The following is a 13,857-nucleotide window of genomic DNA, read 5'->3' on the forward strand; positions in this document are numbered from 1 at the left end:
CTTCACATGCTGCCCCCCTCGGCTGTTCCCTCCCAGCCCCTCCCCTGCCTTCCTGGGAGGGGAGCAGCCTCTGCCTTTCCAGGAGAGCCCAGGAGCATGAGCTCCCTCGAAGGGGAGAGAGCAGTGGGCAGCGGGGCCGGTGGGCCAAGCGGGTCTCAGATGGAAGTGTGGGCGTACCTTGGCGCCTGCTGCCAGTGGGCACCTCTCTGTCTTCTTCAGATTCAGGGTAGAGCTTCCCAGATGCCTTCTCTCTTCTGGGCTTCCCGGATGTGGATGCAGACGCCCATCCTTTGTCCGATTCCAGGATGTCAGCTGGAGAAATCAGGCGGTTAGGGTTGTCAACCGTGCCACAGCAGGACACTCAGGGCGACCTCCTACCTCAGCCTCCCTGGTTGTGCAGCAGGGCCTGTGCTCTGCGCTGCTGACATCCCAGCTGCCGGGAGAGCCGAGATGACAGATTAGTAAGTGCTTTACAAACTCTCAAGCGCTAGCCAGGTGCAGAGGTAATCAAAGGGGTGGAGACTGTCAGAGGGGCTCAGACGGGGTCCAGCACCATGCGATGTGGAGTGGACGAGAAGGTTGAGCGGTAAATGTGGGCAAGACGTGGGCAGGCGCGGGTGGTGTCCCTGGACCCAGGGTGAGCAGAGCCCACGCAGGAGGCAAAGGGCCCACCAGGGGGCGCATGGCCAAAGCAGACAGCTGTGGCGATGTCAACAGAGCGGTTACGCAGGGAAAATAAAGCCGGGTGGGAGAGCTGGGCAGGTCAAGAAGCTGCCGGGGAGCAAGACAAGAGCAAGAGTGCATAGCGGTCAGGAGCAGACAGGCAAGCCCGCCTACCCTGCCCTCTGACCTCGGAGGCTCAAGTCAGGGGTGCCCAAGGGACCCACAGGGACCCTGGAGACTCCGTCTGAGGGGGGGGGCCCGGGCTTGCTCTCCCTGGGAGAGACGCCCGAGGTCTCGTTCCTCACTGAGAAGTCTCCCTCATTGTCTGACGTGCATCCCTGAAGCCGCAGCCCATGCCAGGGCGCCCTGGCTTTCCCACGTTGGGGTCTGCGGCAACAGTGGGAAGCTAAGTGCAGACACACAGCCCGGACTGGAGCAGCACGGCCGTGCCGTTTTCCTGCCTGCACCCCGGGGCATCCGCAGGGCGCCAGTGGGAAGAGAGGGTTGGATCAGGAACTGAAGGGGCAGAACGGAGTGCCTCCAGGCTCCCACAACCGGGTTCAGGAATCAAAGCAAGGAGGGCCCACCTGACCCCCAAGACCCTGATGTGGCCGGGCAGCGAACCGGGGAGTCACTGGTGGAGCTGATGCGAGAGGCCCGTGAGTGTGAGGAAAGGGTGTGCACTACAGAGCTGTCATCGTGCTCAACCTCGTCCTGGGTGTGCCAGCCTCCTTCCCTGCAGCCTCAGGCCCAGCCCAGAGTCAGCCTCCCATTCCGGGTCTGGACCTCTTCGGGTTGATGAGATTAATCAGACAGATGTCAGAGGCCCGGATGGGTGCTAATGAGGCCCCGTCTCTGCTTCGAAGAAATGGACTCAAGATGAGAACCGGCTTGGGATGAGGGCAGGAGCTGTGAAGCCGGGTGAGCGTCACTCCCACCTTCCCCCTGGCAGGGGTCCCAGGATACTGTGCTGGTGGGAGGAAGCCCTCCCTGCCTCAGGTCAGCACCCTCTCCTGGACAGTGACCACCACGACTGACAGAATCACACACACCCATCCCTGGCCCACTATGCTCCGCCCCATCCAGCCCCGTGGACCCTCAATTCCCCTGACCCTGAATACTTACTTCTGCCTTGCCCTCTGCCCAGGTGGCCTCTTTCCAGGACCTACTCATCCTCTGGACCTGCCTTGAATACCTCCTCCCCAGGAGGCTGTCCCAGCCCACCCCAGTGGGGTCTAGCATTCTTGTCTGTGCTCCTAACCCCAGCGTGCCTCACGGATCTAAGCACCTTGGAGGTGACTCAACTGTAGCTGCCTTCGCACCATCTAATCCCTACCCTGGGAGGAGAGGTGCAGCGCATTTCGGAGGTTGCTGAGTTCGATCTTGCCTGGCCTACCCCACTTTTTCTTTTTTCTTTCTTTTTTTTTTTTTTTGTATTTTTCTGAAGCTGGAAACAGGGAGAGACAGTCAGACAGACTCCTGCATGAGCCCGACCGGGATCCACCCAGCACGCCCACCAGGTGCAAAGCTCTGCCCACCAGGGGGCGATGCTCCGCCCCTCTGGGGCGTCTCCCTGTCGCGACCAGAGCCACTCTAGCGCCTGGGGCAGAGGCCAAGGAGCCATCCCCAGCGCCCGGGCCATCTTTGCTCCAATGAAGCCTTGGCTGCGGGAGGGGAAGAGAGAGACAGGGAGGAAGGAGAGGGGGAGGGGTGGAGAAGCAGATGGGCGCTTCTCTTGTGTGCCCTGGCCGGGAATCGAACCCGGGACTTCTGCATGCCAGGCCGATGCTCTACCACTGAGCCAACCGGCCAGGGCCGGGTCTAGCATTCTTTTTTTTTTTTTTTTTTTTTTTAAATTTATGATTATTTATTTATTTATTTTTATTCATTTTAGAGAGGAAAGGGAGAGACAGAGGAGAGACAGAAGGGGGGGAGGAGCTGGAAGCATCAACTCCCATATGTGCCTTGACCAGGCAAGCCCAGGGTTTCGAACCAGTGACCTCAGCATTTCTAGGTCAATGCTTTATCCACTGCGCCACCACAGGTCAGGCCGGGTCTAGCATTCTTGTCTGTGCTCCTAACCCCAGCGTGCCTCACGGATCTAAGCACTTTGGAGGTGACTCAACTGTAGCTGCCTTCGCACCATCTAACCCCTACCCTGGGAGGAGAGGCGCAGCGCATTTCGGAGCCTGCTGAGTTCGATCTTGCCTGGCCCACCCCACTTTTAGTCCTCACTTTGGCCTGGCCCCCCTTTACCTGGACAACCCTCCCCTGATGCCACTGGGTTGTGTAGACTGGACTCCGCCTTCCTCTGGCCCCGCCCTCTCCTGGCCACGTCCCCAGACCCTCCTCCTTAGGTCCCCCCCCACACCCCAGCCCCTACCTGGCCTCTGCAGGACTTCTTTGAGCCGCTTCTCGCACTGGGCCTGGGCACGGTGCAGTAGTAAGATCTGCTCTTCTTTGGTCATGACGTCATCTGCATCCACCTACCAAGTCGAAGTTCAGACTGTATGCAGAACTTCCTAGCAGGTCCCACAACCATTCCAACTTCCCAGAGGGATTCCTCCCTCCCCAAAGGCCCTGACTCTGGAATGTGGGAACTCTGCTTTATGTCGCTCCTACTTTACAGATCGGAAGCTCCAGCTCCAAGGGGTAGGGCTGCCCTACCAGAGGAAAAACCGAGGGAGGGGGCTGTCCCCCCCGTCTGCCCGCTAGTAACCCTGCATGCTTCAGTCACTGATACTCTATCAGTCTGCTCCCCAGGGGGGCATGGGAAAGGGATGAATGTCTCAGAAAGGGTCCACACAGGATCTAGGCCGCCTTTGGGAACCTGGGTGGGAGTGGGGGTGGGTAGGGAGTGCTGAGCTCCGGGGAAAATAACTGGTCCTGGATTTCTTCAAGTCCTAGCGCCCTGGGGGACCTTCCGAGTCACACATTCCCATCCTGGCCTTCTCCCCAGTGAGTGTGAGGACCTCGGCCCCGCCCACCGCTGCGCTGCCAAGAGGGAGCCGATAGTGGGATCGTGGTCTGGGTTGGCCGAGCGCTCCTGTGCAGGCTGAGTGGGAGTCACCCACAGCCCCGCTCCCACTGATTCTCTGGAAGCTTCCTCCATCCAAGCAGACCTCTCTCTCTCTCTGACAACGCAGACAGATCTCCGCTCCTGCTGTTCCATCTGCCTGGACTTCCTTCCACCCACTGGGACTCGCCTGCGCCGTTTTAAGGAGGGGAACAAGAGCATCTTGGGAGCGGGGTCTCACCCGAGCATCCGTTCCCCTGACTGAAGGTTGAAAATGAGTCAAAGGGTGAAGGCAGCATCTTGCCCTGGAAACAGCTCAGTGTGCTCAAGCCCATGACGGAGACCCACAAGAGCTGAATGCATTCCCCGAGACCCCAGGACAAGGACATGTCCCCTGAGACCCAGAGCAGCGCTGTGTCTCCTCAGGCTCCACAGGGCAGAGCCTGGCCGGGTCCCTTCCGTCTGAGTGGAGCTCTGCAGGGCAGGAGGACCAGCAGAAGGCAGGGGAGGAGGGAGGTGGGTGGGGGAGGGGCGGCACCGCGGGGAAGGACTGGCTGGCTGGCTGGGGCGGGGCAAGGAGCTGGGCTGCAGGGAGAAGTTAATTGACCGAGTCTCTTGGTGGCAGCAGCAAGGGCTTCCAGGGCCAAGGAGTCTCCAATTGGCTCTGCCGGCCTTGGGTTCTGCTGGTTTCACTTAGCCGAAGCGCCTCTGCGCATGCGCGTCTGGGTGGCTGGGCATGTGCGCTGCCGTGCGCCCGTCTCTGGGCCTTCTCACACGGGGGCTGCGGACTTGAGGCTGTGTCTCTGAGCACGCAGTGAACATGTGGTCTGGGCAAAGGACGGCGTGCGATACGGCTGCTCTGCCCATTAGGGTACGTGCGTGGGTGTCCGCGCTTCTGCGGGTCTCTGGAGTCCGAGCTGGACACCGAGCTCTCAGCTGAACCCTATGCCCACGGCTCCCGGAAGGGCTGCAGCAGCTTGCTGGCAACCCTCTGGCTATGGCGGCTCGAGGGAGGACAACTCTGGCCTGCCCTAATCTAGGGGGCTCCAACACTAACCTGAAGCTCTCTGTGCCCCTGGTATTGGGGATACAGGCTGCTGAGGGGTCTCACCCCACCCCCATCACACCATTAACTACCAACACCCCTTCACTACCATCTCCGTTGATGCAACTCACACCTCCATCAGTAACCGCCAGGTCATCACCGTGACCGACACCACCAACCCAACTGTCACCACTCAGTCATCACCAGCGCCACCAGCGTCATGAGCAAGGACTACCACTGCCAGTATCATCACCACCTGCACCATCACCACTGCGAGAACACCATTACCGTCGTCATCACCAGGGCTCTTTCCACCAGCACCACCAGCCCCAAGGGCAACATCCAGGGGCCTTCAAACACGGCTCCAACCTGGGAACTCACTGCCACCAGACCCTGCTCACTGTCAGTGCCTCCTCTGCCATAGTCCTACTCCTCCTCACTCACCACAGCCCCTTCCCACGGCCCCTCTTCCTTCTACCCGCCGCCATCTCTCAAGACAACCAGAGCATGCACCGCACTTTTCCCGACAGAAAGCTCCCGAGTGACGGAGGAGGCAGGCGTCCCCGCCCCTAAGGACTGGCACACCAGCGCTCCCAGCGGACACACTCGCCCGCTGAGTGTGACTGAGGGTCCACGCTGATGGTTAGACCAAAGGCACTCAGTCAGGGGTTGAAGACGCTACTTTGGCTGGCAGACGGACTGACGGACTGGTCTGTCATGACCAGGAACTGGCTGGCCCTTGGAACGGCTCAGCCTCCACCGCTGCTGTTGGCTTCATCCTCTCCCTGGCCGAGAGGAGGCACACCCTCTTTTCTGGACTCTCGTTTTCATGGTGGGTCTGGGAAAGCCCAGGACGGGGGACAGTGTGTGCTTCCAGCACCCCCCAACACCCAAACTCCTTCATTCATCCCCAGGGACAGGGGCCCCATCTCTGGCCTCTGAACTGTAATGGCCCATTTCTCTGTCACCCAATCATGGCAGAACCGCCATGGCAGCAAGGGGAATTCAAGCCTGAGTAGAGGAAGCACTATCAGCTCCCCTGCCTGACGGCTCACATCACCCCTCCCTCCGGCTGCGCCCTCTCCAAATCCAGGAGACTCTGCTACCAGCACCGCAGTTTAAATCCTGCCTCCACCACGGACAGGCTTTGTGTCTCCAGGAAAGCTGTCTAATCCTTGTGCCTCAGTTTCCTACCTGTAAAACCAGGCTAACAACAGGGCTGTGGAGAGGGTTAAAAGAGGCACAGCGAGACCTCAGTTAACATTGGTAGGTTCTGAGACTTTAAGCGAAATGAAGTGTAACAAAACCAATTTCACCAGAGCCTAATTGATATAAACAACAGTTAAGTTCCTAGGGCATCTTATCACCGTTCTGACGACGTTACTCCAGGCCCTGCTGTGCCGCGTGAAGAGCCAGGCAGGGCTGGCCGGGAGCAGCACGAAGGCCTGGCTATGGACCCCCTGCTGCTGGGCGCCACGGGCACCCCAAGCCCGGGACCCAGAGGGGCCTGGGGAGGAGACCATCTGGGTAGACGTCTGAGTGTGGGGGCCACAGCGAGGGGCGGACGGGAGGTGCACCCCCAAGGACTGGGAAGAAGGAATGAGGAAGGACTACTGGGTGATGCGCCTCGCAAGCCTTTGGGGGGAGGGTGGAAGGACCTCCCAACTCCTTGCGTTTCGGGAGCACCCGGCACTCACACTGAGATCCAAGGCTGCTGCTCTAGTGAGCGTGGGGGGCCAAAGAGCCCCTCCGTCGCCCCTGCGCTGACTGAGGTCTTCTCTGCAGGAGGTGCTGGGGAAAGGCTGCCCTCCGATTCTGAGTCCCCTCGCGCCTGGCTACTGCGTCACCTCACAGCCCACCTCTGCAGAACCCGAGTCTTCTTGGCCTGGCGCCTGGGGTGGAGGACTCGGACTTGTATCATTTTAGATCCAGAATATGTGGATATTGGCTTTTTGGGGCAAAGACTGAGGACCCAGGGTTGGGCCATGACCAGGGGTCAGTCAGTCACACACAACACTGACAGGGCCACCTAACCCTGATGCCAGGTGCCCCAAATCCCCCTCCTCTACACCCCCGTACTGTGCTAGGTTAGACAGAGGCGGATTTAACAGACAGACACACCGGGCAGGCGCCCTGGGTCCCGACTTCTGAAGGGCCCCGCAAAAACCCCAACGTCATGCCTTTTCCTAATGACACCAAGTTCAGTTTCCTATGTGCAATTTTAACATTAATAGTACATATTTTTATTTATTTAAAAATATGGTTAACGTGTATTTTTATTTTCCCTTTCTTTTTAAGGGCCCAATATTTTCTTCTGCACCCGGGGCCTCAGCCGACCTTAACTCACCTCTGTGCTAGGTTAGGGCTGACTTCCTCCGACCTACTCAGTGGAGGGCTTCAACACCGCCCCTGTGGCACGCTCTCTCCACGGTCAGCCCCACACGGAGCCTTCCCGTGTGCACACGTGTGCGCGATACGCAGCCCGTGAGCACGCAGGGGTGGGGTGCTGACCTGACCGTAGCCCTGCGTCTAGCCCCGACCTTAGCTGGGGGAAGGCGGAGAGAGGCAGGCTGGGAGCAGTGAGCTGGCACCTGAGGGGCCCCAGGCTGGGTGCAGAGACGGGGGGCTGGAAGCCAGTATGTTATTTACAAAGATGGAAGCTGCTGTCCCAGGGAGAGAGCAGTGTGTGGTCAAGAGGCCCGGATGTGTTTCTCATTTCCTGAGTTCAGAAGCCGAGAGGAAGAGAAAAGCCATCTGCTCACCACCCCCCTCCCCCCGGGAGCACACAGCTCTAAGCCAGCTCCCGAGGCGACCCCGCCGAGGATGGTGCTGAGGATGGTGCTGAGGATGGATGGTGCTGGAGCCGAGGAGGGCGGCGATGGTGGCACTGAGGACAGGGAGGAGGCAGGGTCAAGGTGGGTGATGGAGGTGTGATGGTGACAGTGGTGGTGGAGGGAGCCAGTCCCATGGCCCTGAGCAGATGAGAGCCACTCCTCTCAGTGCCTCTCCTAACTGCCAAATTCCACACATTCGCTGTCCCTGATCCCAGACAGGCCCAAAGTCTCCTCCGGGCAAAACTATGGAGGAAATACAAGGGATCCTTCTTCATCAGCTGACACCTCTGCCCCTGGGGAAGGTGCTTCTCCCACGTACAGTGCAGCCTCAGGGTGCCCTCTTGGGTCATCTATCCATCCCTCCGGCTGGGTTCAGCCTGGTCCCCTGGGGGGAAGGCGGCTGTTGGCTTCTTGCTTGCCTCTAGAGGACACTGGTCACCTGGTGGCCATCCCTGGACATGACCCCAAAGGAGCTCTTTTACCTGTTGGCGCCAGCCATTGTCCCTGGACATTAGCCACATGTCCTTCACCTTCCACCACATCCCATCTTACAAATGGGGACACTGTAGCTGAGAGTCACCGTCAAAAAAGAAGAGGGTAGGCCCTGGCCGGTTGGCTCAGCGGTAGAGCGTCGGCCTGGGGTGCGGGGGACCCGGGTTCGATTCCCGGCCAGGGCACACAGGAGAGGCGCCCATTTGCTTCTCCACCCCCCCTCCTTCCTCTCTGTCTCTCTCTTCCCCTCCGGCAGCCAAGGCTCCATTGGAGCAAAGATGGTCCGGACGCTGGGGATGGCTCCTTGGCCTCTGCCCCAGGCGCTAGAGTGGCTCTGGTCGCGGCAGAGCGACGCCCCAGAGGGGCAGAGCATCGCCCCCTGGTGGGTGTGCCGGGTGGATCCCGGTCGGGCGCATGCGGGAGTCTATCTGACTGTCTCTCCCCGTTTCCAGCTTCAGAAAAATACAAAAAAAAAAAAAAGAAGAGGGTCAAGGCTGGGGCTGAGGTCTGCTTGACACAGGCTGCCACCTGGAGGAAGGGGAGGAAGGAGGACGCACCCCACCACCTGGATTCTCTAGTGCAGCCTCAGCACCAGCTTCCCACCCGCTCGGATCTCATCTGCTGTTGCGCCAGGCAAGCGCCTCTTTGCAGAGCACCTAAGGCAGCCTCCACAGAGGCAATTCAGGGGTGGAGGCGGACACACAGGTGACCAGATGGTTACAGTGGTGGTGGTAGCGGCTTGTGCTCAGCTCTGACAGCAGAGGACAGCTGTGCCCGAGTATTAGGAGCAGAGAGAGTTCGTGCCTTGAGAAAAACCAGGAGGAGAAAGCCTTGGTGAACAGGAGACCCCCTTATGACCTCCTGGCCTTCCTACACCCCTTCTCCAGGTTCCACTCCTGGGGCCTAGGCTGGCACCCCTCAATGTCTCCCATGCCAGCTGGCTAGGGACTGCCCCCGACGTCCTGCTGCCCTCAGTCTGCCCGGCTGGCCAGAGCAGGCTGGGACGGGCTCCCCGCCGGCTGGCGACACTCCGGCCTGCCACTGCTGACAAGTGCGGACTGTCCCTCCCCCTCGCCAGGCCTTCCTGAACAGGCTGCCTGTGTTTGGGGCTGGGGGGGGGCACTGGGGGGGGCACTGTGCCGCCTCCCAGCCTCTCATCCTGGCCAGCATGGAGGCCTTCGGGACAGACGGCAGGATGGAGCCCGGGATGGAGCCGGTGACCAGGACAGGGTGGATCTATCTTCACGGGAGGGCTCTCTAAAAACCTGGCCTGGGGGACCGAGGCCCAGGAGGACGGTACGGCCTAACCCAGCCACGGCTTGACCGGCCAGCAGGATAGGATCCCGCCGGGTCTCACTTCCGCACAAGGCTGGTCCCCGAGTTTGGGTTCTTACAGGTCTGCAGGTTCTGACGTCTCTGCGGCTGGGAGCAAAGCTCTGCACCCTCTCCACGTCCCACTCTATTCTGCAGACAATGGAAGGGGTCTGTCCGACCCCCACCACACCCTTTCTTTTTCCTGGGGACTCTCTCTCTCTCTCTCTCTCTCTCTCTCTCTCTGGCCTTCCTGATGTGGTGGCCGGACCAGGGAGTGTCCCCAGAAGGCCCACAACAGGAATCTGGGGGAGGCCGCTTGATGCCTCATTAAAACATTCCGAAGAAAACCCAAGTTCCCGAGGGGAGGGCTTGCCCCCCCCCTCCTGCTCCATCCACAGGCGGTCGGTCCCCAGAGCTGGGGGTGGGGGTGGGGGTTTAAAGGGCAGGTGATATAAAAAGCTCCAGCAAATCAATATGGAAAAGACAACCCCGACAAAGACGGGTAACGGCTCTGAGAAAGCTCTTAGAAGACGGACCATAAAACCAACGTCAAGTCCAAAAGCTCACTGGTAATTGGAGCAAATTAAAATGACACGAGACAGCACTATTCACCTATCAGAATGGCACAGGTGAAGAAAAGAATGCTCTCAGTCTCCTGGGAGCCAGAGGGTGTGGGGAAGAGACCTGCCTGCTGTTTCCTGGGGTTGGGGGCATAAGCCCAGCGGCTTTTTAGAGAGCAGTTTGGCCACGTCTATGACAATTACAAATGCGGTGTTCTCAGACCAGCAATCACAGAATCTAGAACTATCCCACAGGGAACTGGTCACACGGGGACACAAGAGGGCATTTCAAGGAGCTTGCTGCCACGGTCTGGAATCACACACACATACACACACCACCCGAAAAGTATGCAGTCATCTAAACGCACATTCCGAGGAACTGACGCATGATTCCCAGATTCTGGAATACTACGCAGCGTTAAAAAAAGGGCAGATTCACATTTACTGACAGGAAGGTCTCCAAGGCCCACCTGTAAGTAGAAAAACATATGCCAGAGCCCTATCTGCAAACTGATAGTTTATTTAAAAACAAACCAGAAACAACAGAATGAAACTATCCACTTGACAGGTACACAGAAGAGGCCTTCCGGAAACAGAAAAGGTGGGAAGTACATCCCTCCCCCAAGACTGTTAAAAACAGTTTTCTCTAAAAGGGGTGTGGGACTTAGATGTAAACAAGGATGATGTTTATCTGTATTATTTGACTTTTTTTTTTTTTTTTTTTGAGATAAAGGGTGGGAGAGAGGGAGAGACAGAGACAGGAACATCACTCTGCTCCTATATGTGCCCTAACCGGGATCAAACTGGCAACCTCTGCACTTTGGGACGAGTGTTGGAATAACTTTGGGAACCGAGCTATCTGGCCAGGGCTGTGTTATTTGACTCTTTAATAAGAAAGAACATTTTCAAGTGTCAGTTAAGTTAAAAAATCAGAAAATAAAAGTAAAATAATGGGATTTTATATTTTAAAAAAAGGAGGAAAGAGAAAACCCAGAGTGGACGTGGGGATCTCTTGCCAGCGCAAGTCCTCACTCTGCTTTGGAGGAAGAAGCTCAGTGCGGAAGTCTAAAGACCTGGGTTCAAATCCCACCTGTGCTGCATGCAGACTCAGGGGAACCCCAGGGTCCTGCCCAGAAAACGGGGGGGGGGTGAGTGGATGGAGTGAGAAAACACAATGTTTCTAGCTCAGAACCTGGGGAACTATTCAATACACATAGGTGCCTTCTTGTCTTGAACAGTGAGCCCTGTTGCTGACCTGCTCCTGGAGCAGACTGGGAGGGGTCCCCTGCACTCCCCCCACCCCACGGTCCCTCCCGAGTGACTCTGAAGTCACATCTCTCCTCTTAAGGCCAGCCCCCAACAATGACCTCCAGCCCCCAACAATGACCTTCAGCCTCTCCTCCCGCACTTTCTCCTTCCCATGTCCTTAGAATGCCACGTCCCCAAGGATAAGACCACCCCTTTGCCTTCTATTCACAACCTGTGGGCTCGCCCCTCCCTCCAAACGTCACTCCTCCTGACCCTAGTCTGGCAGGTACTCTTCCCTGTAAGGCACCGGACAGACCAGCTGAGTCCGGCCACTGAAAAGCACCCCCGAACCCTGAGATCCCTGGAGATGTGAGCCGGGTCCTGGGGCTGGCTATGCGGGCCGCAGACAGGTTTGGTGGCAGAGGCTCTCAATTGGGGCTGGTAGGCGGGTGGGCACCGGCATAGATATGGGTGGGAGAGGCAGTGCCCGGGGTCAGGAGAGGGAGCTGGCAGGCTGGCAGGCTCTCGCTGGTTCTAGCTGAGCCCAGAGAACCCACAGCGTATTGGGTGACTCTCGGGCCATATCCTTTGGCCCTGAAGCCAGGGACGGTCCTGTGCACTCACGGCCTGAGAGTCCAGCCGCAGATGCCCCAACAAGATCCTGGAGCAGAGTCAGCCCTGACACCTCACCTCCTGCCCTACCCTCAGCCTTGGGCCAGAGCTAAGCTAGGGAGATTTGCCACACGTGCCTCAGTTTCCCCAGAAACCAGTGTCTGGCCTTGGGGAATCCATTACCCTCCACCCCATGTCACAGTGCTTGGCACTTGGTTGGCGTGCAATAAATAATGGTCATATTGGTTGTGTGATTCAAGTCAGTTAAAAAATGGGGCCTGGTCTGTGGTGGCATAGTGGATGGAGTGTTGGCCTAGAGTGCTGAGGTCGCCAGTTCGAGTCCCTGGGCTTGCCCTAGCACGGCACGTAAGAGAAGCAACTATGAGTTGATGCTTCCTGCTCTTTCCCCACCCCCTGTCTTTCTCTCTCTCCCTCTAAAATCAGTAAAGAAAATCTAAAAGATAATTTTTTTTTTAAATGGCAACAATAACAGAACCTTTCTCAGAGGGTTTTTGGAAAGATAAACTAGTTAATATTGCAGAGTGCTTAGAAGTGTCTGGTAAGTAGACAGTGGTAGAAATACGAAACCCATCGGCCTGGGTGCACGCGTACCCACAGATGCACACACATGCAAGCACAGCTATGCTCCTGCAAGTCATGTCCAGACCCGGACACACGTGAGCTCACACATGGACTCACACACTCACACAGTCCCAGGGAACACCATGCCCAGAGTCCACAGAGCCCTGCTCTGACACACAGACTTACTCACAAGACACCCAGGCCCATCACCTTGTCTATCTTTGGACAGCCGCACGCACGTGTACGCACGCACGTGTACGCACACACAGACTGCGCCGCCGGCTCTGCACAGTGGCTATGATCACACACCCTGCAGGGGGCCCTGGGAAAGGTGAGCCTGGCCCAAGGGGAGGACGAGGAAAGGGCTCTGGGCCCCGGCATTCATCAGGGTTCACCTCTGTTTCTCCGTCTACAAGTCCTCCTATGGGTGATGTCTCTGGCTTTGGGAAGCCCGAGTCATGGGACACGGGCACGGGTGAGTGAGACACGCCAAGGCCCGTGGCAGAGACGAGAGCCCAGATCAGGGGATTCTTAGGTAAATGTTTCTTTCTTGTTGTTTTTTTACAGATGGGAAAACTGAGGTGTGAGGGAGAGCCCAAGGTTACCCAGGCATTGGGCAGGGCTGAAGGAATCCCAGAGCCTCCTCTTCGGGGCTCTGCCTGGGTAGGGATCTGGTCAGGAGGAGGAGGCTGCCTGCAGTGCCTGTCTTTCTAGAAGGCAAAGGCCTTCACCTGGGAGGTGGGGGAGACGGCAGGGGCCTTGGAGTCAGATGCACAGGCAGACAGCCTCATCAGCACCGGGCTGGTCCCCGGGGCCAGGCCTGAGGGCGGGATCTGACTGACTACTGGACAGAGGCCCCCAGACCCTGGCCCGGGATGAAGAGGGCACTGCCCCTGCGCCTCTCCAGGCTTGGCTTCTGCCCACGTCTCCCTGTTCTTCTCTGCTATTCTTGGCCTGTCTGCTCCTGCTCTGGGGAGCTCTCGACCCACCTCCTCTTTGTCTCTGTCTCTTTTCTCTTCCTATCTCCTCATCTCTTATCCTGTCTCTTTTGCTCCCTCTGGTCCCCTCTTGGTCTCTGCTCCCAGGAGGGTACAGATGGGGTCCCCCATATTCCCATGAATTCCCTCACTCACTGGAGTCCCCCTCCAGAGTGCCTGTCCTGTAGAAATGTTCTGTGAGGTCCATCTCCTTCAGGGCACTCCGTTGCTCCTCCATGCCACACCACACGGCCTCCCTGGGCAAACAGCTTCCACTCTGGGTAAAGCTGGGCGTGAGTGCCAAGTGTGTGTGCATGCCTGGGACCCTGGGACCTGGAGGGTCCTCTGGCTTCCACCCCCTGCCTCGGGTATTCTGACTTCAGATCCATAGCCGTCTGTCTTGGATTGCAAATAAAACTTGCAGAAAACAGACACCCCCAGAGCAAAGTCTGTGGGATGCCACATCAGGACCAAAGCCCAGTCTTCTGCTAAATCACACTGTCATCTTTGAGGG

At 58.0% G+C, this 13,857-nt stretch overlaps 1 protein-coding gene and 1 non-coding gene across 5 annotated transcripts in view; one reads left to right on the plus strand and one right to left on the minus strand.

Moving 5' to 3' along the window:
- The window catches only part of PTH1R (parathyroid hormone 1 receptor), a 28,153-nt gene that overhangs the window by 9,057 nt on the left and 5,239 nt on the right, over window positions 1-13,857 (minus strand). For all 4 annotated transcript variants that reach the window (XM_066351118.1, XM_066351116.1, XM_066351114.1 and 1 more), the window contains 2 exons: window positions 3,047-3,149; window positions 178-312 (listed from right to left, as the gene is read on the minus strand). In XM_066351118.1, coding sequence (XP_066207215.1) covers window positions 178-312; window positions 3,047-3,131 — 220 coding nt within the window. In that variant the 5' untranslated portion in view covers window positions 3,132-3,149. The remainder of the gene's footprint in view (window positions 1-177; window positions 313-3,046; window positions 3,150-13,857) is intronic.
- Window positions 8,160-8,235, plus strand: TRNAP-GGG (transfer RNA proline (anticodon GGG)). The gene has a single exon. It is a non-coding gene; the product is annotated as a tRNA-Pro (tRNA).

Source organism: Saccopteryx leptura, chromosome 10 (genome assembly GCF_036850995.1).
Source record: "Saccopteryx leptura isolate mSacLep1 chromosome 10, mSacLep1_pri_phased_curated, whole genome shotgun sequence".
Lineage (NCBI taxonomy): Eukaryota > Metazoa > Chordata > Mammalia > Chiroptera > Emballonuridae > Saccopteryx > Saccopteryx leptura.